Below are 24,389 nucleotides of genomic sequence, written 5' to 3'. Positions count from 1 at the left end.
TAAAGTGTTGGGCCACCAGAGGACTGCAGATGCTGCAGATTAGAGTCGAGAGTGTGGTGCTGGAAAAGCACAGCAGGTCAAGCAGCATTGAGGAGCAGGAGAATCAACCTCTCTGGCAAAAGCCCTTCATCAGGAGTGAGGCTGTGAGCCGAGGAGATGGTGTGTTGGGCTACCAGAGGAATCAGTTTTGGTCAAAATCTTTAATTTATCATATGTCCTCATAAATTGCACAAACCTGATGCTTGTGGATTAAGACACTAATTGAAGTCCTGAATAGAAAATTTCACATATATAACTTTGAATGTCCTCAATTAGATTACAGTTGGTAACTCATATCTTCCATCTGTGTGTTATTTTTAAATCTTCATGCATATCTGTCAAAAGTTCTGAGGCGCACTGGTGTTTAGATGGCTTTGTTGTTTAGCAATGTCACTCAAGGATAAATAACTTTCATAATTGTTGGCTTAGTTTGTATAAGTTCCAATTTCTTCAAATTGATGTAATGATCAAATGTAAAAAAAAGTTCATTACTTTTTATGCTTTTCAAAATATAGCTTTTTGAAACACATATTTGTTTGTATATTTAGCATGGTTCAGAGGTGAAAATTGGCATGCTTCTAATGTGTTTGATGTAATATCATCTCAAATGGTCTATTTCCAAAGGTATTGATCCTGATCCTCAGGTGAAGAAAGGTTCTTGAATAGTTCTGCTAATACTCATCATTTGATGTTGGCTGTGGCTCTGCAGGAGAACCATCATTTTTAATTCAAGATCTGAGGGTTCAAACTTCACTCTTGGGACATGAACATAAAATATAGGTCAGTGCTCGACTGCAGCAGTAATGTTGTGTTACTCTCTCAGAGGTGTTGCCTTTCAGATGAGATGTGAAGTGGAGGTCCTGTTTGCCCTCTTTGGAAGATAGAAGAGATCTCCAGGTACTATTTTGAATAAGAGCAGGGGGACAGTTCTCATTAGTATCCCATCCAATTTTTATCCCCCAACCAACATTATTAATAGAGATTATCTTGCCAATATATTGTTATCTGAGGACATTGTGTTATGCAAGTTAGCAGCTGTGTTTTCTGCAGTATAGCAGTGACTACATTTCAATGACAACCCATTGATCGTAGAACATGTAGGTATACTGTGAGGTTGTGAAATGTGCTACATAAATACATGTTTTCCTTTCATCTAAATTTATACTTGAGCAACATCCACTTCAACGTGACATTGGAAGGGTGTCATGGAGTTGCAAGCCAACTAAAGCCACCACTTTTTGGGGAGCTAGAGAAAAAGAAAAAATCTGCTAACTATAAATGTTTTTAAAATAATGAAAATTCTCAGCTATTCAATGTGCAACAAACATCAGCATTTTCACTAACATGTCAGTTTATCTCTCTGCAAATGGGTTTTATTTTATTTCGGTAGATGTGGTGCTGTCTGGAGATAACAATGATGTTAAGGAAGATATTCTATGTCGTACCCAGGGGCATTACTGAGCACATCTAGATTAAATATATGGCATAGAACAGATGGAATCCTGAGCTCAATCGCAGAACCTCAACATCAAAGAGCTATTCCTGTTTCTTTTCAACCATGGTTCACAAGTACTTCAATTTTCAACAAATATTGTTATCGTTTTTGAAAAACACTATTAAATGTATCCAGACCTTCTTTTGACAGATTGTGCACTACCTACTGCCATTTCAGGTAACAATTTTGTTTGTGGAAAAGCATTTGAAGCACCCATGAGATTTTATACACTTGACACGAGGTTGCTGAACTCAAGGCCTATGTTGGTCGGTAAAGCCTTCTGCCTTATGCAAGGGAAATCAAGTTGGCCCAAAGTCATTTCACTTAATGGCTCTTAACAGCTGTTAGAGAAAGGCTGCTTTCATCTCATCTGCCCGGTTGAATTTAAACCTTGGTTGCAGAGGAGAAAAATACACTCTTTCAATATACAGCACAACACACATAACCTAAGACTTAAAACACAACTGCTGATGTTTCCTTCTATCCAACAACTATAGAAACATGTACAATACAGCTCTTCCACACACAGCCCCTCCGTGATGGAATTCTGCTCGAAACATTCCCATTACGACAGAAAATCAAAGTGAAGAAAAGATGGTGTAAGTTGTATTACAAAGGCAGCTCCTGATCCTGCATATCAGTGCTGTGTTCAAAGCACCAGGAATGACTATGGCATCTTTCACAGAAAGCTTAGTGGCCTTAATCCCCTTTATTTTTGCACCGACATGAAAGCAAAATTAGCTTAAATCTTGATGCATGCCAAATTAATTTGCCAGGATGATTATGCTTTGACCATAACATCAACTTTAATGGGGATGATTGGAATGGTCCAGCGCACTACGTTTTTCTGTGAGTGAATCATTTTGTGTTCACCCAGGTTATGCTCTTTGTAACGATATGATATTTCCACGGGTGCTTGCAAGGGCTTGTGGCAACGTGTGGTACAACATTTCTGTGAGAACCACTATTGTTGTTTCTTTTTTTTTGCTAAGCACAGTTTTTACACTGCTTGAGTAATATGCTTCAAGCTGGTGTTGGCATTTGTGTTGTAATCAGAACTGATGAATTGCGATGGGGGATGATTCCTAAAATGCCCCGGTTTTAATGTGAACTATTTGTCAACTTCGAAGGAATGGCATCCTGTCAAGGATCAGTAAGATGATACTTTGTCATCATCCTCAGCCAAGGTCATTTACTGTGAGGCGAGGCAGACCCAAATGGCTTTCTCCTGGAGCCGACTGCGTTAGCAGCTAATTTGCTTGCCCCACTTTCTCTTCCCTCTCTCTCTCTCTCTCTAGTTTCTGCCTCTTGTAAAAATACAAAGCGCAATACTGTAGTAAAAATGGATCATTTGCAGAACTAGGTTGAAAACCTCACAGACCTAAGCTTTGTCTTCCAGTTTAGCTGCTCTCTGTCTGTGACACAAAAGAAGAAATAAGAAGTGTTAAAAATCTCAATTAAGTGGCATTTACACACATATTTGAAACCACAAATTGCCATGGGGATCGTTACATTCTTGATCTTTAAATTTTACATATTTCAGTAAATTCTGCTTCAGTAGAAATAGTCATCTATTGATTTATTTCACAGAATGTAATACATTTGTAACAACAGTCATTGTATCGTGTGCAGTCCCTTAGAAAGAAAAAGTAATATATACATAAAAAAAGCGACCCTCTTAGGTAAAAGTCTTTAATTCCTGCAAGCATTCATAGAATCTTTGTTGGTACTTAAATATCTGCTTTAATGTCCGCTTTCCAATTGAAACGTATCTCATCACTCAAACATCCTCTCATCATTGCCAAAAGATTACCTTGTCATAAATGCCAGTTGTGAGACCAGTAGAGTGGTGATAATTTTTTTTTAAATTGTCAGAATGTATAGATTGCTTTTTGAAATGTAAAATGAAAAGTAGGAGACCCCGATGCCAACATTTTGAAAATCCTAGTCTCTACGCAATTTATTTGAAATTAAAATACAACTTGCCCTTAGGATAGTGAAAATGCTCCCCCCATAAATTTAAACATGATGGAAGAGACTACAGTCCTTTTTCCCCCCATTTTAGAATAACAATTCTATCAATTTAGGGACAGGTATGTCAAATCTTTTCACTGTGCTGTGTGATAGACAACATAATGTTTTTCTCTAAAATCATTAAACATTGCATAATAAGAAAAAAAATGGAAAAAGCTAACTGTTAATTCCATGTGGAATGATCCATTTCACATCAAACAGCATAGCTGTCTTTTGATTTTCACATTTATTTCTTTAGGTTTCTATATTCATCCTGTCACCTCCCACAGATTTCCAGTGTTATCTGTGGAAACGTCAGGGAAACAACTTGCTCTTGACGTGCTAAAAAACACCCAGATTACTCCCCACCACTCCTATGGACAAGGAACGAACATCATAAACCGACCTTAAGCTAGCGTGAGAACAAAACATACAAATTCACATGTAGCCCTTTGTAGCTCTATGCTGCTTTTTCATAAGCTTTAACCTTTGTTTTCACTTCAACAATTCTAGAGTTCTATGGCGCTTGTTGTTTTCAGACAACAGACTTGTTCCTCCCAGGATGCAAAAGGTAGGTTGAAAAGGAGATTATCAGACTGGATTTTAAACTTAGAAAATTGCACGTTAATTAACGAAAGACAAAAGTTTCTGGGCACAACTGCCTTAAATCATTGCTTGCAATTGTATTGTTCTTTTAATGATTACCATAAAATTGGTAGAAAGTACAATGCAACAAAGGAACAAAAAATTTAGAAAGAAATATGACAGGTTACGTGAATGGATCAAAATGTGGCAGATGGAGTTTAACGTGGATAAATCTGAGGTTATCCATTTTGGTAGGAAGAATAAAAAAAAACAAAATGAAGAGAAACTTCAAAATACTTTGGTGCAGAGGGATCTGGGTGGACTTGCGCATGGGTTGCAGAAAGCTAGGATGCAGGTACTGCTAGTAATAAGAAAGGCAAGTGGAATTTTGGTATTTATTGCTGAAGAAATGAAAATTAAAAGTTAATTGTTGCAACTGTACAAAGTATTAGTGAGACTGCATTGGAGTACTGAGTTCAGCTTTGGTGCTCTTACTTGAGGCAGTACGGAGAAGGTTCACTACATTAATTGCAGAGATAAAAGGCTTGTCTCATGAGGAGAGATTGAGTGATTTAGACCTATACACGCTACAGTTTAGCAGATTGAGAGGAGATCTAATTGGAGGTATATAAGATGCTAAAGGGGATTTACAATGCAGACACTGCCACATAGCGGAAAGGGAAGAATGTGGTCTATCTAGAATGAGAGGAATTACTTCTTTCAAATTGTCGTCAATCTGTGAAATTCACTAGAGTACGGTAGATGCCATTACATTGAATAAATTTAAGGAGCAAGTTAAGAGATTTTTAATTAGTAAGGGTAAATCCTGTGCAAAGGTTGTAAGTTTGCTCGCTGAGTTAGCAGGTTTGTTTTCAGATGTTTCATCACCATGCTGGGTAACATCATCAGTGAGCCTCCGGTGAAGCACTGGTGTTCTGTCCCACTTTCTATTATGTGTCTCGGTCTCTTAAGATGGGTGATATCATTTCAAGTTACTTTTCTCAGAGCTTGGGTAAATGGGGTCCAGATTGATGTGTTAATTGATGCAGGTCAATAATCCAACAGTAAAAAAATCCATCAATAAATACATCAATCTGGACCCCATTTATCAAGCTCTGAGAAAATTAACTTGAAATGATATCACCCACCTTAAGAGATCAAAACATATAATGGAAGGTTGGACAGAACACCAGTGCTTCACCGGAGGCTCATTGATGATGTTTCTTAGTATGGTAACAAAACATCTGAAAACAAACCTGCCATCTCAGCGAGCAAACTTACAACCTGAACCTCAACCTGAGCTACACATCTTCACAAAGAACGGACCCTATACAAACATCTGTGACTCAGTTGGTAGCACTGTTGCTTCTAATCAAATGGTTTGGAGTTCAAAGCCCAATTCTTGTGTTCATTGTCAGACCTATCATTTTTCAGATGAAGCATTAAAATGGAAGCTCATCTTCCCTTTCAATTAGGCACATAATATCCCATGAGACTATTTTTTCAAAAGAAGCAGAGCTATTGCAAGGATCATCACCAGTTTTTATGCTTAACCAAAGGTCATCACATTACTGTGAGACCCTGCTGTCCATACACTGATTGCAACATTTCTTATATTGGGACAGTAGGGGTATTTCATTGACCACAAAGAGTTTTGGGGTGTTGTGAACATGGCTAGTTTAAATTTTGTTTTATTGTTCCAAATGAATATGACTCATTAAAGTCAGGGAAAGGAGAGAGAAAAACATAATTTCATAGTGTTGAATGAAAATCTGTGATAACAAAATAGAGACACTTGTGTAGAAAGGACTCCGTAAAATAAAGGGCTCATTTAGGGGTATGAACAAACTTTATGAAAAATATGCAAAAGGAAGGGACACAGCAAACGGAAGGAAGTTGAGATAGTTTGCATGTTGATGTCGACAAGCTGACAGAACAAAAAGAGTTCAATGCATCCTCCCCAAGAAGGAAACAACACTACAAAAATATTTCACCATCACTGGTTGATGAGTCAAATAGATTCATCAACGTATAACAAGTAAGGATCCTCTATTGTGTACAAGGATCATAAAACATAGAACATGGCAGCATAGTACAGGCCCTTCCGCCCTCGATGTTGCACCTACCTATGAAACCAATCTGAAGCCCATTAACCTACATTATCCCATTTTCATCCATGTTTATCCAATGACCATTTAAGTTGGCAAGTCTATTACTGTTGCAGGCAGTCGAGTTTAGAATGGTGCTGGAAAAGCACAGCAGGTTAGGCAGCATTCGAGGAGCAGGGAAATCGACATTTCGGACAAAAGCCCTTCATCAGGAATGAAGCTGGGAGCCTCAGGAGTGGAGAGATAAATGGGAGGGGGGTGGGGCTGGGGAGAAGGTAGGTAAGACGCAATAGGTGGATGGAGGTGGGGGTAGCGGTGATAGGTCGGAGAGGAGGGTGGAGCAGATAGGTGGGAAGGAAGATTGACAGATGGGACAGGCAATGAGGATGGTGCTGAGCTGGAAGGTTGGAACTGGGGTAAATGAGGAAACTGCTGAAGTCCACATTGATGCCATGGGGTTGGAGAGTCCTGAGGCGGAAGATGAGGTGTTCTTCCTCCAGGCATTGGGTGGTGAGGGAGTGGAGGTGGAGGAGGCCCAGGACCTGCATCACATTGATGCCATGGTGTTGGAGTCAGGGCAGGGCATTCCATGCCCCTACTACTCTCTGAAACACTTGGAAATTTGACAGATGTTTTAGCTCATCTAGGAGATATGTTGAGGACATTACTGTGTTGCAATTGAGTACGACAGACAGCTAAAATTGGGCACATTTGCATATAAGTGGATGTTGACAACATGTACATGAAAAATGTTGCCAAGAGACAAGGATGAGCAGGCACTGGTCAGGGATGAAACCCTGGGGTTCATTAGCTTTGATTATATGGGTACAGGAGAAGAATAACAATAGATTACCTCTCTGGGACAGACTAATGATGTGATACATGATATAACATTATATATCTCTGGTTGGCTCAAGTGACTGAGGTGAGAAAGAAAATGATTTTTTGTGATAATAATCTGGATAGAACATTCACACACTGGTTTCTTTGTAGAATGGTTTCAATGTCAGCATTGAAGGAGTTTTTTTTTTCTCATATGTATAGCCATATATTATGTACAGCTGTATAAATGGGGTTAGTGTTTTGCCTAATGGTTAATGTCAAAAGATTTGTTGATATTTTTTGACATACATTCAATTCTTCAATTTCATGACATCTGATTTTCCTCTTTTGCAAATAATAAAGTAACTCTTTCGCTAGCTTCCTCTTTACATTATGCAACGTGAAGAATTCTTTGTCAAATGCCAAAGAAAAAAAGTTAACAAAATAACCACCTGCAAAATTGTCATTACATAATGCTGAGTTCCCTCAGTATTGTTCTTTCTTAAATGGCACTTTAAAATCAATTAGTCAAAGAAAATATTGATTTTGGACAGTGAAGTACAACAAAGCATCAACATAAAGACATTGACCACAGTTAGAATGTAATCTCCATCATTTGCTCTGCTACATTTGTGGTGTCAGAAAAGGAAAATTTGAGGGTGATCATTGGGCCATTCTCTTGGCTCCTCCTAGTGGACAGTTGAAGAAAATCACTAATAGACTCCAATCAGCAGGTTATCTCCAATTTAATCAGCTACAGAATTTGCTTATTCTGAGACAGAAAGGAGGATTGGATAAAGAGTGGAAAGGACACAGGACCAAGACAATGTTATTATCTGAAAAAAAGCTTAAATTTAAGTTCCAACTCACAGTCAAAGAATTACACAAATTGCTGGAAACAAGTGATTTTATACATAAAGGAAAATGGATGGAGACTTTTTTACTGCAGGTTGAAGGAAACTTGGGGTTTTTGAGGAAAGATAGTATGCCAGTGATGAAAAATTCATTGGCCAAGAAAACTGGTAAAAAATGTTGAGCTAAGATATGACTTTTACTTCTGAAAAAGGAGATAATGTAAAATTAAATGCAGAGAGACTGCCTATTTATTATCAAAGTAAGTTGAGTTTGCTGACAGTACTCCCTGGCAATTAATGTTCTTCACATAAATTTGCCATGAAATGTAACAAGCACATTGCCATGCAAGCTCTGCACTGTTTCTCAATGAATAGGTGCAACAAGAAGAGTAATTACCTTTTTAGTCTTGCCGATGGGCAAATAATGTTATGGCTTGCTTATCAGAAACTTAAAGGGCAGTATTACCATATTAGGTAGTTATGGATGATAAGTGAAACAGGTCTGAAAATTCCATGTGCATTTTAATTTGGCGCAGCTTTATGTTCACATTGAAAAAAACTTTATCTGTGAGGTTGCTAAATTTTATTCATTTTTCTGAATTGTTTTCATGTTTTAATATGGGTTTCAATAATAGTGTCTTGGTTTAGTAATATAGCTTTCGACATCAATGTGGCATTGTGCTGTTAGGTCCACCTAGCTTCATCAATAAAATTGCCTGACTCTGCAATGGTGACATTATTCTTTGAGGAGATCAACACTCAGGAGGGTCAAATCAGGAGAAAGTGATTGAAGGATTGGCTCTAGGGCCCATCCTTAAATTCCTCTCCTTCTAACAGATGGCAAATCTTTGCTATTAGGTAAAAATTTCAGAAACAAAATGTCTCTTTAACCCAGTTATTACAACTGAATGATCAGGAAGACAAAATGAAGAGAAAACTGTGCTAGATTACCAAGCTAGGCAATGCATCGTTGAACAAGAAGTGATCTTGCTAAGTGGGATTGCTCACTAGTGAGACAGACTCCATAATCTTTGGCAATCAATTTACTTGTAGTTACTATGAGAACATTCTGCTGATTCACATTAAACAGCACAGTAAACATTTCTTAAATTAACATATTCTCAGTGTTGATTACATTCAGCATGTGGCACAGTGGCTCACAGTGCCAGGGACCAGAGTTCGATTCCTGCCTTGGGTGACTGTCTGTGTGGAGTTTGCACATTCTCCCTGTGTCTGCGTGGGTTCCATCTTAGTACTCTGGCTTCTTCCCACAATCCAAAAGATGTGCAGGCCAGGTGAATTGTCTGTGTTGAATTGCTCATAGTATTAGGTGCATTAGTCAGGAGTAAATATAGGGTAGGGGGTTGGGTTAGTCTTCGGAGGGTTGTTGTGGACTTGTTGGGCCAGAGGGCCTGTTTCCATACTGGAGGGAGTCTAATCTCAGGATAAAATGCAAAGCTGCTCATCAATATTTCCATTTAACTATCAGCCTGAGAAATGGTGTTATGCACTATGTATAGGTTGTCTTGAAGTCATGCTATATAAAAAAAACTGACTTTTAGAACTTAGTGTTAGAAACCTTTTTTTTAATAACTAAAGTTATGTTCCAGTGACTTGGGATCACAGTTAAACACGGCTGCATATTTGCATCACTGTACCTTCTACGTTCCAACCCCATTGAAATAGAGACAAACAACTCATCTGCAAAGCCATACCAAGACTGAATGGGGTCTAGCTCCCATAACACTAACAAAGCATCAGGGCAACCACTTGACTACCCAAAAGAAGCAAAGTGATGGAGAAACTCAGCAGGTCTGGTAGCATCTGTGGAGAGAGAAACAGGGCAAACATTCTGGACCAAAGAAGGGTAATTTTGTAAATATGCAAATATTAACTGTTTCTCTCAGTCCAGATGCTGCCAGACATGCAGGGTTCCTCCAACACTTAACTTTATTAGTAAATGTGGTTATTCAGCTAGATTTATAAAATGATTCTCCATATTAATTTATACAATAGAACTTTGGCCAGAAAAGGAATTTGCCCCAGACAGAGTTTGATGTAAACCACACAACTGCAATCCACTAACCATGACCATGTGTGGATCACTGGTCATTTGGAAAGGTCTGGTTATGTAACAGGCTGGTTAACCCATTGTGCATTTAAGCCAGGACAATTACATGAGAATGAGAAGAGTAAAAACATTGTGTGGGCTTCTCCTTCTTTCCAGCCAACTTGCAAGTCTGGAATGCCACCTGCTGATTTTGACTACTAATGTGTTGAAAATGAAAAAACAGAAGTCAATTCAGCAGCTCCAGTCTCCAGAAGGATACAAAGTCTCGCCACGTCTTTAAACCATCTACAGTATATATCAACATTAGAAAGACCATTACATTTTGTCAGAAAGCAACCAAGCCACAACCTTCAACTGCCATGTACATCTTTTAATTTTGCTATTGCTTAGCCTGTCCTCTAATATATTTGTGAGAATGAACTTGCACTGTAATAAAGTTGGAGATTTTAAAGATTTTATTTAAACTGGATTTAATACAATGAGCTTTTTTTTTCATTATAAGACTCAAGAAAATCTGTCTGATCATGTTTTTATTACATGATTACAGTGTATAAACATGAATTGGTGAGTATACCCTCCTCAAAAAAATCTATTGTTGTCAAAGAAGGATTGAGAAAAGAGGGAAGCCATTAAATCACTCTAGCACCATTTGGATAATCAAATATCTGTCAAATGTTTATTCTAAATTACCCTGGAAAACATATGGCCGATAAATAATCAAACCTCAATTAGGTTAAGAATGCACAGGAATTTTACAGCTCAGCCTTATTAAATTTCTCCCCTCAATGGTAAATGAGCACCATACTGATTGGGACTTTACTGCTTTCACCTCTTGGATCAGGGTCAATTCAAAATTCCAAAGCTAAATTTAGGTTGCACTCAGTCATCCTATTTCCAGTGGATTCATGGCATAACTTCTATAGCTCAGCACTCAAAGTCTGTAGAGACTGACATTGTGGCAATTGCAATGTTGACTAGGACAGGTAGTCCCAGTATGAATGGGATTCATATATGTACTGATGCATTGTAAAGTAAGTTTTCATCTAACCAATTCGGTGCCTCATCTTGGTGCAGAAATTTATAATTATGTCGCACTGATCATTAAGATAAAAGTAGACTTTGCAAGTAATTGTGTACTTTGACAAAAGGAATGATTTAACTGATGTAAACAGTTAAAAGATTATATCATTAGCGAGAACTGAATTAAATAAAGGCAAATTAAAAGTTTTTTTAAATTGCATTTAAGTTCCACCAGCTGCTATAGTGGGATTTGAACCCTTATCCACAGAGCATTAAGCTGGGCCTCTCGATTACTGGTGACATTACCACACTGCTATCAGCTCCCCAAATTATTCTAATCTATAGCACAGGGACTGCAGCAGTTCAAGAAGGCAGCTCACCATCATTTTCTCAAGGACAGCAAGCAATGTGTCAATAAATGCTGGCAATATCAACATCTCATGAGAACTTAAAAAAAATTAAAATGTTTCTGATTACAAAACACCGCTTACTGAGTGTTATTTTGCTTGGGTGGAGTTGATAATATAGATGTATTACATTTTCACAGCAACTCGATGTAAGAAACATATTTTCCAAAATTGTTGGAAGAATATTGAAAATATTTAATAATTCATTAGTTGTATAATACAATTTCCTCCGAATCAGTTAAAATTCTACCATACCAGTTTTCATTAATGCAATTATTACTATACTATATCATCTGTACATGTTTTTAGACCTGCTTTCTGGATGACAATATGGATAATCTTCGACTGACATGGAAATCCATCACTACACCATTGGGAGTCACACTTTCAGCTGCCTCAGCCCTAGGCTTTGGAATTACCTCCTTGAAGCACTTTATGTTTTTCTTGTGTCCTTTACCATGCTCCCTATACCCACTTTTTTTAGCCAGGTATTTTGTCATCTGCTTAAATACTGCCTCACACAGATTGGTGCCGACTTTTGTTTGAAAACATTTGAGACACTGCCTTTAGGTGGTGTGCTGTGCCAAAGCTGCTACCCAAATGTATGTTGAGTGAACGTGGTTCTGCACTGTACTGGAGCTGCTAGTGCTGGATGCCCATTTCACCACGCTAACAATAGAACAGCAGCAACTTTGAAAGGGTCAGTAATGGCAATCATTTCTGATTGTGGATTATCCCCAATAGAATATCCATAGAATAGCAATTGGAAAGCCACAATGCTGAACCACCAATGCTAAACTGAAGATTTATTTACACCTAACTGTTTAAAGTTAAAATAACTGTGTTCATATTGTGAAATAATTTTTCACTGTATACTTGTCATGTTGATCTTGGAAATTGAAGGCCTAGCCCTATTGATATGTGTTTCCTCAAGCAGCCAGTCATATTGCATTTTAAGAGGTTTATGCAAACTGCAATGTCAAATGCCATGTGTTGCATTTCCATTGCAACCTGAGCTTGCTTACTTTCCTTGTGCAAACTAGACGTAGCTTCTCAATTTTCTCTGCCATTGCCTTCCCTTCCTCCAGTCACTCTTACTTTCCTTCTATTCTGTTATTTCTATTTCCTGTAAGTCACTTCCTCATCATTGCACCCTTTCTTTATTTTGCACCATTTATTGCAGAAAATTCAAGGAATCACTGGTGAACTCCCCCCCCCCCCCCCCCCCAGTTCATTTCTTCCTCCTCCATCACAGCCTTATTACCTCTTGGCTGAGAAGTAGCATGCAGTGTGATGAAATTAATGACATCTTCAAGAACAATGGTAAAGTAATTTTCTTCCTCTCTCTAGTTCCTTGCCTAACTCTGCTTTTGCTGAAGTAGAGTTTTCTAGGCATCAGCATATTCCAGTACTTCACAGAAGAGGCTATTAGGCAAGTCCTGGGTAAGACTTTCCTTTGGTACAACAAATAGGAATAGAAACGAGAAAATACCAATCATCTAAGCTAGCTTGCTGTTTCAAGGTAGCACTTTATCATGGGGTAACACTTTAATGCAGCATATTATTGGGTGCATTCACCCAAAGAGCTTCTGGAAATACTTCTATAGGTTAGATCTTCAGGGCTACTGGGTTACGATGACACAATAAATCAAATTCTACTTTAAATACATGGGATTCAGAAATTTTTCTACGGGGTTACATTCTGTATTTCCTTTCTTTTCCCTGGGAATACAAAATCAGTACTTTCTACAATTTTAATTTCATATAATTTGTGTACACTTCGTCCAGATTGGGTGAAAGACTATGTTGAATTTACTGTGAACTAGTTTTCTTCCGAATAATGCATGCAGCTCAACAATGGAGAATGCCCAATGTGTCACCAGAAATGTAACTGTGAATTATCAGATGTTAAAATTCACACATTGATGTAAACACATCTGAAGTTATCAGCATTTTCAGCATGACCAAGCAAAATTTTGTGAAAGGACTACTAACATAAAGGTGATCATGATTGTTCTAAATTCCATGATTATTCTAAAGTACAGTTAATAGATGCAATGTGGGAAACTGTGGGGTTATGCACTTTGGTAAGAACTAAAGAGGCATAAACAATTTTCCATATGGGGATAGGCTTCAGAAATCTACAGCACAAAGGGATTTGTCGATCCGAGTTCAGAATTCTCTTAAGGGTAACATGCAAGTTCAGTTGGCAGTTCAGAAGGTGTACGTAATGTTAACATTAATTTCAACAGGGCTAGAAAACAAAATCAACTGAGGCCGTATAAGGCTCTGGTCAGACTGCACTTGGAATGCTGTGAGCAGGCTGGGCCCAATATCTAAGGAAGGATGTGCTGGCAATGGAGGGGGTCCAGATGAGGCTCACAAGAATGATCCCAGGTATGAAGGGCTTGTCGTATGAGGAGCCGTTGAGGATACTGGTTCTGTACTCAGTACTGTTTAGATGAATGAGGGGGACAAAATTGAAACTGAGGCCTGGAGAGAGTGAGTGTGGAGAAGATATTTCCACTAATAGGAGAGACTAGATCCCAAGGCACAGCCTCAGAGTGAGGGGATGACTGTTTAGAATTGAAATGAGAAGACATTTCTTCAGCAGAGGGTGGTGAATCTGTGGAACTCATTGCCACAGAGGGTTGTGGAAGCTGTCAGTGAGTGTATTTAAGACAGAAATAGATAGGTTCCTGATTGGTAAGGGGATCAAGGGCTACAGGAAGAAGGCAGGAGAATGCGCTCGAGAAACATACTGGTCATGATCGAATGGCAGAGCAGACCTGATGGACCGAATAGGCTTATTCTGCCCCTAAATCTTATGGTCTTTTGGTCTTATTGTAAGTCTGTGGAATTCTCTACCAGAAAAAGTGGTTGAAACCAAAATATTGAATGCTTTTGAAGTGTCAAGCACAGTTCTTAGTGCTAAAGAGGTCAAAGGGTATGGGGGGAAGTGGGAACAGGATTTGGATGAATGGCTATGATCATACTGAATCAGACTTGAAGGACCAAATGGCCTACTGCATCTGGATAACTACATGATGTTTGCACATTGTGTGTACTTCATTCTCACAAATCAACGTACTGTAACCATAGTCCCCAAATTCTTTACGTAGATTAAAAGGTTAAAGTTATATTATGGTGAGCTGTGGTAAACAGACCCTGTGCATTGTGTTAATGCATGTGGAAAGCATAACGACTTCATGCACCAACTGTTCACAAGTAAAACTTTATGCATTGACAATATTAACATCTTAAATACATCAAGTTGAGTTTGGCAGATAAAATACCAATTTCATACCAATTCAAAGTGGTTTTGGATGCAAAAGTTGTCGTATAACTCAACAGTGAAGTTAGCAGTACTAGCAAGAGGCAATATGTCAGAAGGTTGTCTGACTACCAACTGAATTTCAGTCCAGTGTATATCCACAATGTTGGACTATAAACACAATGTTCTATGATTTTTTACTTTGTCCATAATTCAAAGCATCAAAGAAATCTTTTGCATGTTTGGAAGATTTATAACATTATGTTTTTCAATGGTTTACTGTTTTAAGATGCTTTCATTTACACTCCAACACTAAACATGAACACACATGCGTAAATCTACATTTTAGCTCAAATACAAATACTGCATATGCTGGAGCTATGCAATAGCAACATAAAAATCTCAGCAAATCAGGAAGCATCTGAGGAGAGGATATGGAGTTGATGTTACAGATTGATGACCTTTTTATTAGAGCCTTGTTGACATGAAAAGTTAATTCTGTTTCTCTCCACAAATACTGCCTGACCTTCAAAGTTTTAACAGGTTTGTTTTGCACTTATTCCCATATTTTGGCTAACTATTTGGAAGCACAGTCCAGAGCTGCACATTGTGCATCAGATTCCTGGATAGTAAGATCGGTACTGGTACATACCCACAGCCATAGATTTGCAATGCAGGGATGGATATGTTAATTAAATGGTGAATGTAGAGCCAACAAAACAATTGGATAAGCAAAAACAAAGCACAAGAGAATGAAGGTAAAAGGGAGAAAAAAAAGCCTGACAAATGTAGAGACAGTTCAGAAATATGCTGCCATGCAATTTTGAAAATTAGCATTTAAGTATCTAATATTTTTAAAACACATAATTGAACTCAATTTGGTCAAAATCTTGGAATTCCCTCCTGAATGGCATTGTAGATCTATCTACAGAACATGGGCGGCAGCAGTTCAAAAAGGCAGCTCATCACCACCTTTTCAAGGGCAACTACGATTAGGCAATAAATGCGAGCCAAGCAGCAACACTCACATCCAATAAGTGAATTTTGAATTAAAATAGAAGGCTAATTTGATATGACTGCTTTCAGCATTTGAGTACTATATGTCTAATTTATTGACAAATAGAGTCACAAAATTGGAAAGGTGATACTGAAAACACCACTCAAAGTATATGAAGAATGTACATCCATCAATGACACCCTTAATACCATCTGGCAACACTATAGGTTTTGCTGAAGGCAGAGGTAGAATTCAATGGATGTTAAAATGAATTTCACGGCTGATGCAGGCAACATCAAATGGCTAAGTTCCTCAGTTCTGAGGACAGGTCACTCAAACTGAAACATTACTCTGATTTCTCTCTACAGATGCTACCAGATCTCCTGAGCTTTTCCAGTGATTTCTGTTTTTGTATCAAATGGCTAAGAGTGAAAAGTAAACTTTTCTATGAATGAGAATAATAAATGAAAATCTACATTGCGTCAAGTCGCCTTCACTCAATTATTGTTTTGAAGGGAATGGTTAGAAGAACCTCTTGTGTTTGCAGCTGCAACTATTTATTTGTGGAACCTATAACCACATTCCAAATAAGCAATAATTTGTAACATTTCCTGATTTGTCTGCCACTTCCTTCATTAAAACCACAACTTAATTTCTGCACTGCCAAAAGATGAATGTATAAATGAATCTTTAGGTAAATGTTGGTTATCCAAGCATTCCACCTTGGATAAATGCACATTTCCATTCGGAATTTGTTGAGAGCTAAATGGAGATTTTGATCGACAATGTATCTATCTTCAGAAGTGTCATATACATTTAAATGATGTATTACTATCACTATTATAATTAGAATATGGTGTTATTCATTAGATTAATTTATTTTGAAGCTGTCTGTTTACCTTAACATGTAAAAAACTAATTTCAATGTCATTATAAGGAGATAAAAACTTGTGAATATCTTAAGGTGTTTTCAGAACATTTCTGTTTAGACAGCACTGCCTAAAATGAACAAGTTAAAATACTGTATTTTTAGGATCAATATAAAAGATTTTCCTTGCTCTCAATACTAATGCTCCTGTATCCCCTTATCAGGATAAAACACACCATCAGTTTTGACAATCACCTAAAACACTGTGATCACAGTAATTTCAGTTAAGTGAGTCTTTATCAAAGAAAAGCACAAGATTTTCCCATATCACCTCTGTAAATTGAATTACTTACACTTTTGTGCACAGGAGACAGAGCTTGCTCAGAATTGTCATAAGCAAAACATTTAGAAAAAGTTCTTTTTTAAGTTTCAGAACGATAGGGAATGTTATAAGTTAGATTCACAGAAAACCCTGTTCACTCAATTCTACCTTAAAATATTTGATATTTTACATAATAACCCCTATTGATTGATAATATTGGGTGCAAACTGCACTTATCTTTATAAGTTTTAAGAAGCTTTAACATCCAGTGGTTTCAAAGTCAAATGCAGAAATACAAAACTTCCTCCAAATTATTCCCACTTGCTCATTAGATTCCTTCTCCCAAAATTGAATATAAATGAATAATTTAACTGTAACAAGTTTGGTGAAACAGGGACTTGCAGCATGACATGAGAAGCATTTAACAGACTCCTACCAGAGAAAGCAGTGAATCCAGTGGGACACCGTTCTCTAATCCAATTAAACTAATTGAAGAATTTAAAAGAAATAGGTTGTTATTTGGGAATTATACAATTTTTAACCGTTCACACGTACTGCTTCCTTATGAAAGCCGGAGAATTTAGCCTAAAATGTTTGCTTAAACATCTGTGTGGTCTGAGGCTTTTTATTGGTAAGGACCGTGCAAGAGGTAGAACCGTTTATCAGCAGCAGTTGACAACTGTTTTCTTCCTCGACAACTTGGCACGCAATTCGGAAAAGCAAATCCTGCAGAACAGAAACTGGATACTGACTACTACCTCCCCTTCTCTCGTTGGGAAAAGAAAGCAAGGACATCAACAGGGCGAACAACAAAATGTGAATAGTGCTTTGCAGTTTCCAGAGAATCCGCCGTACAAACGCACCGACTGCCTAACATCAGCAAACAGGCTCTTATAAGGAATATCACCTTCTAGAGAAGGACAACCATTGACTCTTAATGGCAAAATCCTACTTCATAAATAATTTAAAAAAAACACTGCTGAAATTAGCATTGAAAAGACATGTTAAAGGTGGAAGAGTTAAATGACGCTTGTCTAATTGTGTTGGTAAACTGCAGTGAGTCAGTAAAGCACCCCTCGATAGTCCGGAACTGGAATCCGGAGAAACATTCAGTTTTTTAAAAAAAATCAGCAGAATTCAAATGGCAACAACAAAAAAAAAGCTCGAGTTTCTTATTTAACTTTTTGAAGGAAGCGGAGGCAACCTGCCTGTCTTTTGTAAACCCCCTCTCGAATACACTACGTGGGTATAATGATGAGAGCGTAGTTTCCAGGATTAAAATCTTGCTCTCTCTCTCCGAGAATATTCTGAGGCTACAGTTCGCCGCGCAGCCCGAGCCAGTGAGCAGCGCTGATGGATGGACTGAAAGCTGCGAGAGCTCCGCACCTACCTGTCTCCGCCGGGAACTTCTTGGGCTTGGCCGCGTTGGCAAGCAGCATGTCGGGGGCTTGGCGCTGGACTGCCCCCTGGACTCGCCTCGCCCTCCGACCGCAAGGAGACGGAGTCGCTGATGGAGCGGCAGAGCGGCCGCACACCGCCAGCTCGCTCGCCAGTTCCTCCCCGATGCTGGTGACAGCGGCTGAGAGACAGAGATACAAAGTCCCGGCTTTGACCTCGCTGACTCCTCGAGACTCGAGATAGACAGAGACAGAGAGAGAGAGAGAGAGGCGCAGGGCGGAGAGATCCTAGAGAGAGAGAGAGAGTGTGTATGGAAGAGGGAGGGATGAAAGAAGAGGAGGGGAAGCGAATGAAAGGAGAGAGAGAGAAGGAATGAAATGAAAGAGAAAGCAGGAAGATGGGAGGAATGAAATGGATGGGGTAGAGAGCGCGATGAAATGCAATGAGATAAACAAACAAGCGATAGGAATGGGGAGCGAGGCGGTGAGGGGAAGGCTGAGAGAGTGAATAGGAAGGTGCAGAGAGCTGGGGGAGGAGGATGAGGAGGAAGTGCGGGGGTGGGGGTGGGGGGTGAGCTGGGTTGTGAGCAGGACAGTTCCCAGTCTATGATCCCCCCGTGGAAGAAGGCAGCGCGATGCTAGAGTTGAAGCGAACCTGGGGCATGACCAGAGCCGGCTCTTTGGGAGACTGCAACTCACTCCAGCCGCCCGGAGAAAACAAGCAGGAAAATAAACGGGAGGGGGCTGGGGTGGGGGGAATACAGAAACCTCCAAAATGTCAGAGCTTCAAAACGAGAGAGAGAGAAAAAAATAGTGGAGAAAACCAAACGGCAGAGCAGCTTAGCCCTGCCTCGGTTTGTCTTTTATCTGACGGAACAGGAGGGAGGGAGGGTCTGGGATCAGGAATAAGTATCAACACTGCGGGAAGAAAAAAATAAATAAGTCCGAGGGTTTGGAGAACTTGAGAAATAGATTAAATAACAGCGCAGGAGTGCGGCTGGATCTAAGCTCTCCTCTGTCAGCAAGCTCAAGCCGCTGATGTCTACACTGGTGACTCCATGACAACTGATGGCTGTGAGCCAGACAGGTGTAAATAGCAGATGTCCTCTCTCTCTCTCCCCACGCCCCCCATCAGCAGCAAGCTTCCCTCTCTCCCTCTGTTACCATCGTCCCTGGTCACTTGCCGGCAGTTTGTATCCCCGTCTCTCTCTCTCTCACACACACAGCAGTTTAGACAGGGCAAGGTAGAGCAACGTTTGATCTGCCTATCACCCACCCTGCTACCAATGCATTTAACACCCTCAACTCTGGCTCTCACCACCTCCACAATAGATCTGTCTAAACCGGCGTGTTATTGTGATACAAACTCAACACAATTTTACATCGACCACAGAGGGGGAATAGGTATGTGTGTGTTTACGCGCCTTCCTGACAACAATGCTCTTGTGACAGGGCGAGGAAACCAGTCAATCTCTCCTTTTCTCTCTCTCTCACGCACACAGACACTCGTACAGCCACCAGAGCTCAAAGGCTCAACTGCTCCCAGGAGCGATTAATCTTCTATTCCTAATTAGATATTTGCTAATTAGTATCTGACGTGTGAAGGAGAAACATTTTTTTGGTGATGAAAGATGCCGGGAGCTAAGGCTTCAGTACTGTCTTGTATCTTTGTGGAATATCGAGGCTAGGTCTGGATCCACTCCACTGTTAACAGGAGAGCTTTTCACTGTACTTACAATATTTCCATCCCCTTTCCCAAAGGTCCCTTTCTATACAGTTAACGGTCTGAGTTGAAATTCCCAGGTATATGTCAGTCAGTAAACTCAAACCCTTAAATGCCTCAGAAGAGTCGCTCCTCTCAAACCCTTTGACCTAAAGAACAAACGATTGTATTCCATAAACAAACAAAATGTTTTCCCAACATCTGCAAGATATGAGAATATTCCCTGTTGTGATAGATTGGAGGAATACAGGATTAATGCAGTCTTATCCATGGTTTTCCATCTTCTCTCAACCCATAACTTCAAGAATTCTTGACATTACAAACAATATGGCGCAACAAAAATATAGGAGCACACAACATCACAGTACCTGATAATGTCCTCTGGGGCAAACTGGATTATATCTTAAAACCATTGGAATAATATTTACTATATTCGCCCTTCCATAGACTATCTGCATTACTGGGTGGCAGAATGGGCTGGAAATCTAGTTCTAGATCTAGATGTTAGCCATTAGTATCTGCACAAAAATATTTATCAGCTGCCTGATTCTTGTTTGAGTAGGCTACACTTCACTGCAAGTTGAGCTGGTAAACGCTTCATCTCGATGTGATGAAGCGTTTAGAAGATGCCTTACAATGTGGCATCTCAGAAATCGGTCACTAACCATGTGGGAGAATCATGGACAAACCAAAGATCTGAAATAGACAACTTTAGCTCCCACTTACCCAACAACTGCAAAATCAGCATTGGGAACTGACAGCTTTAAACAGACACGCATGCTTGGACCACACAGTGCACTTTTTCATGCCAGAAAAGATTAGTTTCTATTCAGTTGTTATATAGAGAGTTGAAGTAAAATCTATCAGCAATTAAACTTACATTACATTCTCTTTTCTCCATTCTGATACTTGCCTACCAATAATAGATTGTATTTTAAAGCAGCATTTGTTCTAAACTCCAATCCCCTTTAACTCAAGAAGAAGGAGCTAATCCAACCATTTCTGTGAAAATATCATTGTTCATTACATATGCATGTTTTGGCCAGGGAAATTGACTTAGTCCCTGCTGACAGAAACATAAAAGCTTGGAGGTCAGCAGTACATACCGCACATTGCAGAGGTTGTTCCTTGTTCCAAGACATTAAGCATTCTTCAAAACAGATGTGCCTAAATCCCAATTCATCTTTTTATGAATGTTTACCTACCTGCATCTAATTGCAATCAAAATAGCTGTTGGATATACACATTTTCATGAATAATAGGACTAATTTGGAAGTGATTACAAACATTGATACAAGCAATGGGTTCAAATGATCCATAAACCATTAGAGGTGAATCCTCAGCAATTCATATTTCTCAGTGGCACTTCCTCAAAATAAAACTGTAAGCTTAAAATAATTAATTGGATTTGACAGAAGGATGATAATCTTACAGCAATTATATTGCAGTTACACTGGCCATCTTCAGGTATCACCTAGAGGCCATTGGTATCTGCCAAAACATTCACTGCAGCCCAACAAAACAGGGTAATCTTATCAACGTCATAGTAGAAAATAATAAGAGACACCCTGGAGTACTTTCAAAGTTGTCATTTCATTTGTGGGCTCAGCTGACAAATAACTGCATTTTCTCTCACAGGTTGAAGTGTTACTTGAATCTCCAAGCAAAAGCACGTCCTTTCCATCAGTCCTTGATTTTCATTATTCACCATTTTTTTTGTATATAGAATGTGCCACATAAATCACACCAAGTTATCAGCAAACTTGTATCAATTACATTGTAATAATTAGTCCTTCACTGAGTGAGAGCCATTTATATAGAAAAAAACACTTGGCCAATGAAGTCCATTATGATACCTGTTGTCAAAATATGCCTTCACAATCACACAGCATAATGGGGAAATGGGAATAATTCTCAATGTGCAATAAAGATCAAATGGTATTGATAAAATTATGACAACAAAGTGGTCACAGTCACTTAAGCTTTGCTGTTGGTGTTTACAATCTGATATTAACCTCTCAATAAATTTCATGCTTTAAGATTACTAACTGGTTTTGTTGTTCATCTACATGATATATACTGCATTTAAAAAAAAAACAACAGTAGGTAATCCCTTTATAAATCAGACCTTGTATCACAATCAATCAGCATTCTGTGAATCTCTTTAATGCCCTGAGTGCAAGGAAGGCTCTGACTAAAATTACCAGCTCAACTTGCAGCGAAGTGTAGCCTACTTAAACAAGAAACGTGGATTTGAAACAAGTAATACAGACAATGGCAACTCAGGCACCAACCAATAGCAGTGTCCATTTAACTTGAATTGTTAATTACTTTTTCATTAGAATGATGTTATTTTCAATATCTAATATTCTCAGACTGATAACTAACAGAAACATTGGAACTGTACATTGCAAAGATGTGGTATTCGTACACTTACCACTTTAAAGAAATTTCCTAGACTAGTATTCTAACAGGGAGATTTATATTATATTGCCTGTTACAAACAATAGTGCAGAAAACAAACTTGAATGAATGAACATTCATATGGTAATAATCAGAGTGTAATTTCTAGGCTAGTGCACTTTAATAGTTAACAATTTATTATGAACTGCAGAAAATATTCGTCTGCAAAATTTGTAACAGCATATATGCAAGATGCAACAAAACTGTACAATGTCACAGTTGGGTGCTGTAATGATGCAGAACGCTGGCAGTTTGAGTTTCTGTGGGAAGGAATATTATGATTTGGCACACTAACATTTCCCGTACACAGAGTTCTTGAAGACGTTTTACACGTGCGCTCATAGAAGAACATGCGGAAGTCACTGATCATGTCTTAGCTAACTCCTTGGCACTAAAGATAAAGGTTCTGGTCAATGATTTTATTTTTGCCACTGGGGCAAATATTAGTTGTAACAAACGTTTTGAAGTCCGACATGTCATGGAGTTAGATGGAGTGAAAATGGTGAGGTGAGTGGATAGGAAGAAGACTTTTTACAAGAAAGCGTGGAATGGCAACAGTTGAGACACAGACCATTATTTTTGAGGGAACAGTAGGTTCAAACATGCAAAATACAGTAAAGAAAATTCTGGATTAGTGGTGTTGGAATAAAGCTTTATTCCTGATTAAGGGCTTTTGCCCGAAACGTCGATTTCGAAGCTCCTTGGATGCTGCCTGAACTGCTGTGCTCTTCCAGCACCACTAATCCAGAATCTGGTTTCCAGCATCTGCAGTCATTGTTTTTACCTCTACAGTAAAGAAAATACAGGGCTGGGAAGAAAGAGTAGTGACATTAGTTTTGAACTGCTTCTTCAAAACTGGACATAATTAGACGAAATGGCTTCCCTCTGTGCTGTAATTATAAGTGGCTGAAGTATGAGCATACTCTCAGCAAAAGGCATTTGATGCAGCGCGTGATGTCTCTCCCTCTGAGCCACAAGGTGCGGGTTCAAGTTCCACCTGCCGCGGAGGAGTGTCATTACAGGACTGAAGCAAGTCGATTATGAAATACATCTCTCGCCACACTCACTCCGGTTTCACTTCATGCACTCGCTATCCTGGGGATCTGCGGAGATTGCCAATTTTATTCCGTGGGGCTCCAGACTCGAGGAATACTTTCATGCTTAAACTAATTTCGCAAAGATCGCTCATCAGTTGTGGGAGGCAAAGCGCCTGGGTTGGATCCGCCTTGATTTCACAGGCAAATGAATATAATTGATACCTACTGTGCCACATAGTGGCCATTATTACAAGTCTAAATTGAATTCGAAGTAATGGGAAAATGTATTGCGCGAGTTCTCACTAAATTAACCATTGTTCCCATCATAGTTCGGCCTCGTCCTGGACAGCTTCTCAGCTGCACTTTCTCAATTCGTGACTGCACGGAGAATTTAACCATTCCAGAAAATACCCGAGATATGCTAACTATGTCCATTAAAAAACAGTGTCGCCTTTAATCAAATTCAGAAAGCTTCTCAGCACTGCTTACATCACCCATCCATCTCTGTCTGCAGGTCCATCAAACTTACATTTTACCTCTCACAGTGAATATTTACTGAAACTAAACTGTCTTTCCTTCGCTCCCCAAAGATTTGTCAATTTAAATTTAATAAGACATGGTGAGAGGATTTAATTTTTTTATGACAACAGCCTTAGTCAGGTCAAAAAAGAAGCAGAGCGAGATTTTATCTGTTTAAAATTATGAAGTGTTTCAGGCACATTAGCCGTCTGAGTACTGAAGTCCCCTCAGCACTTAGAGCATCATCGAGAAGCACTAAAACTGATCCGGCCTGTTAAAAGTGCTGAAACGAAGCCAAATAATATATATATTTTTTTTTAAAAAGCGCCCACTGTAATAAGACAGGTACACTGCAACAAAAGTACAACCAAGTGC

The 24,389-nt window shown here is 39.0% G+C and overlaps 1 protein-coding gene across 16 annotated transcripts in view; it reads right to left on the bottom strand.

The window, feature by feature from the left end:
- The window catches only part of LOC122556528 (teneurin-2-like), a 1,106,639-nt gene that overhangs the window by 512,723 nt on the left and 569,527 nt on the right, over window positions 1–24,389 (bottom strand). For 2 of the 16 annotated variants that reach the window (XM_043703290.1, XM_043703295.1), the window contains exon 1: window positions 18,266–19,799. The exons of the other annotated variants lie outside the window; for them this stretch is intronic. In XM_043703290.1, the coding sequence (XP_043559225.1) occupies window positions 18,266–18,314 (49 nt within the window). In that variant the 5' untranslated portion in view covers window positions 18,315–19,799. Of the gene's footprint in view, window positions 1–18,265; window positions 19,800–24,389 lie in introns of those variants that run through there. 16 annotated transcript variants of the gene reach the window in all.

The sequence above is a fragment of the Chiloscyllium plagiosum genome, chromosome 14, assembly GCF_004010195.1.
Source record: "Chiloscyllium plagiosum isolate BGI_BamShark_2017 chromosome 14, ASM401019v2, whole genome shotgun sequence".
NCBI lineage: Eukaryota > Metazoa > Chordata > Chondrichthyes > Orectolobiformes > Hemiscylliidae > Chiloscyllium > Chiloscyllium plagiosum.
This window is presented reverse-complemented; position numbering and strand designations above follow the sequence as displayed.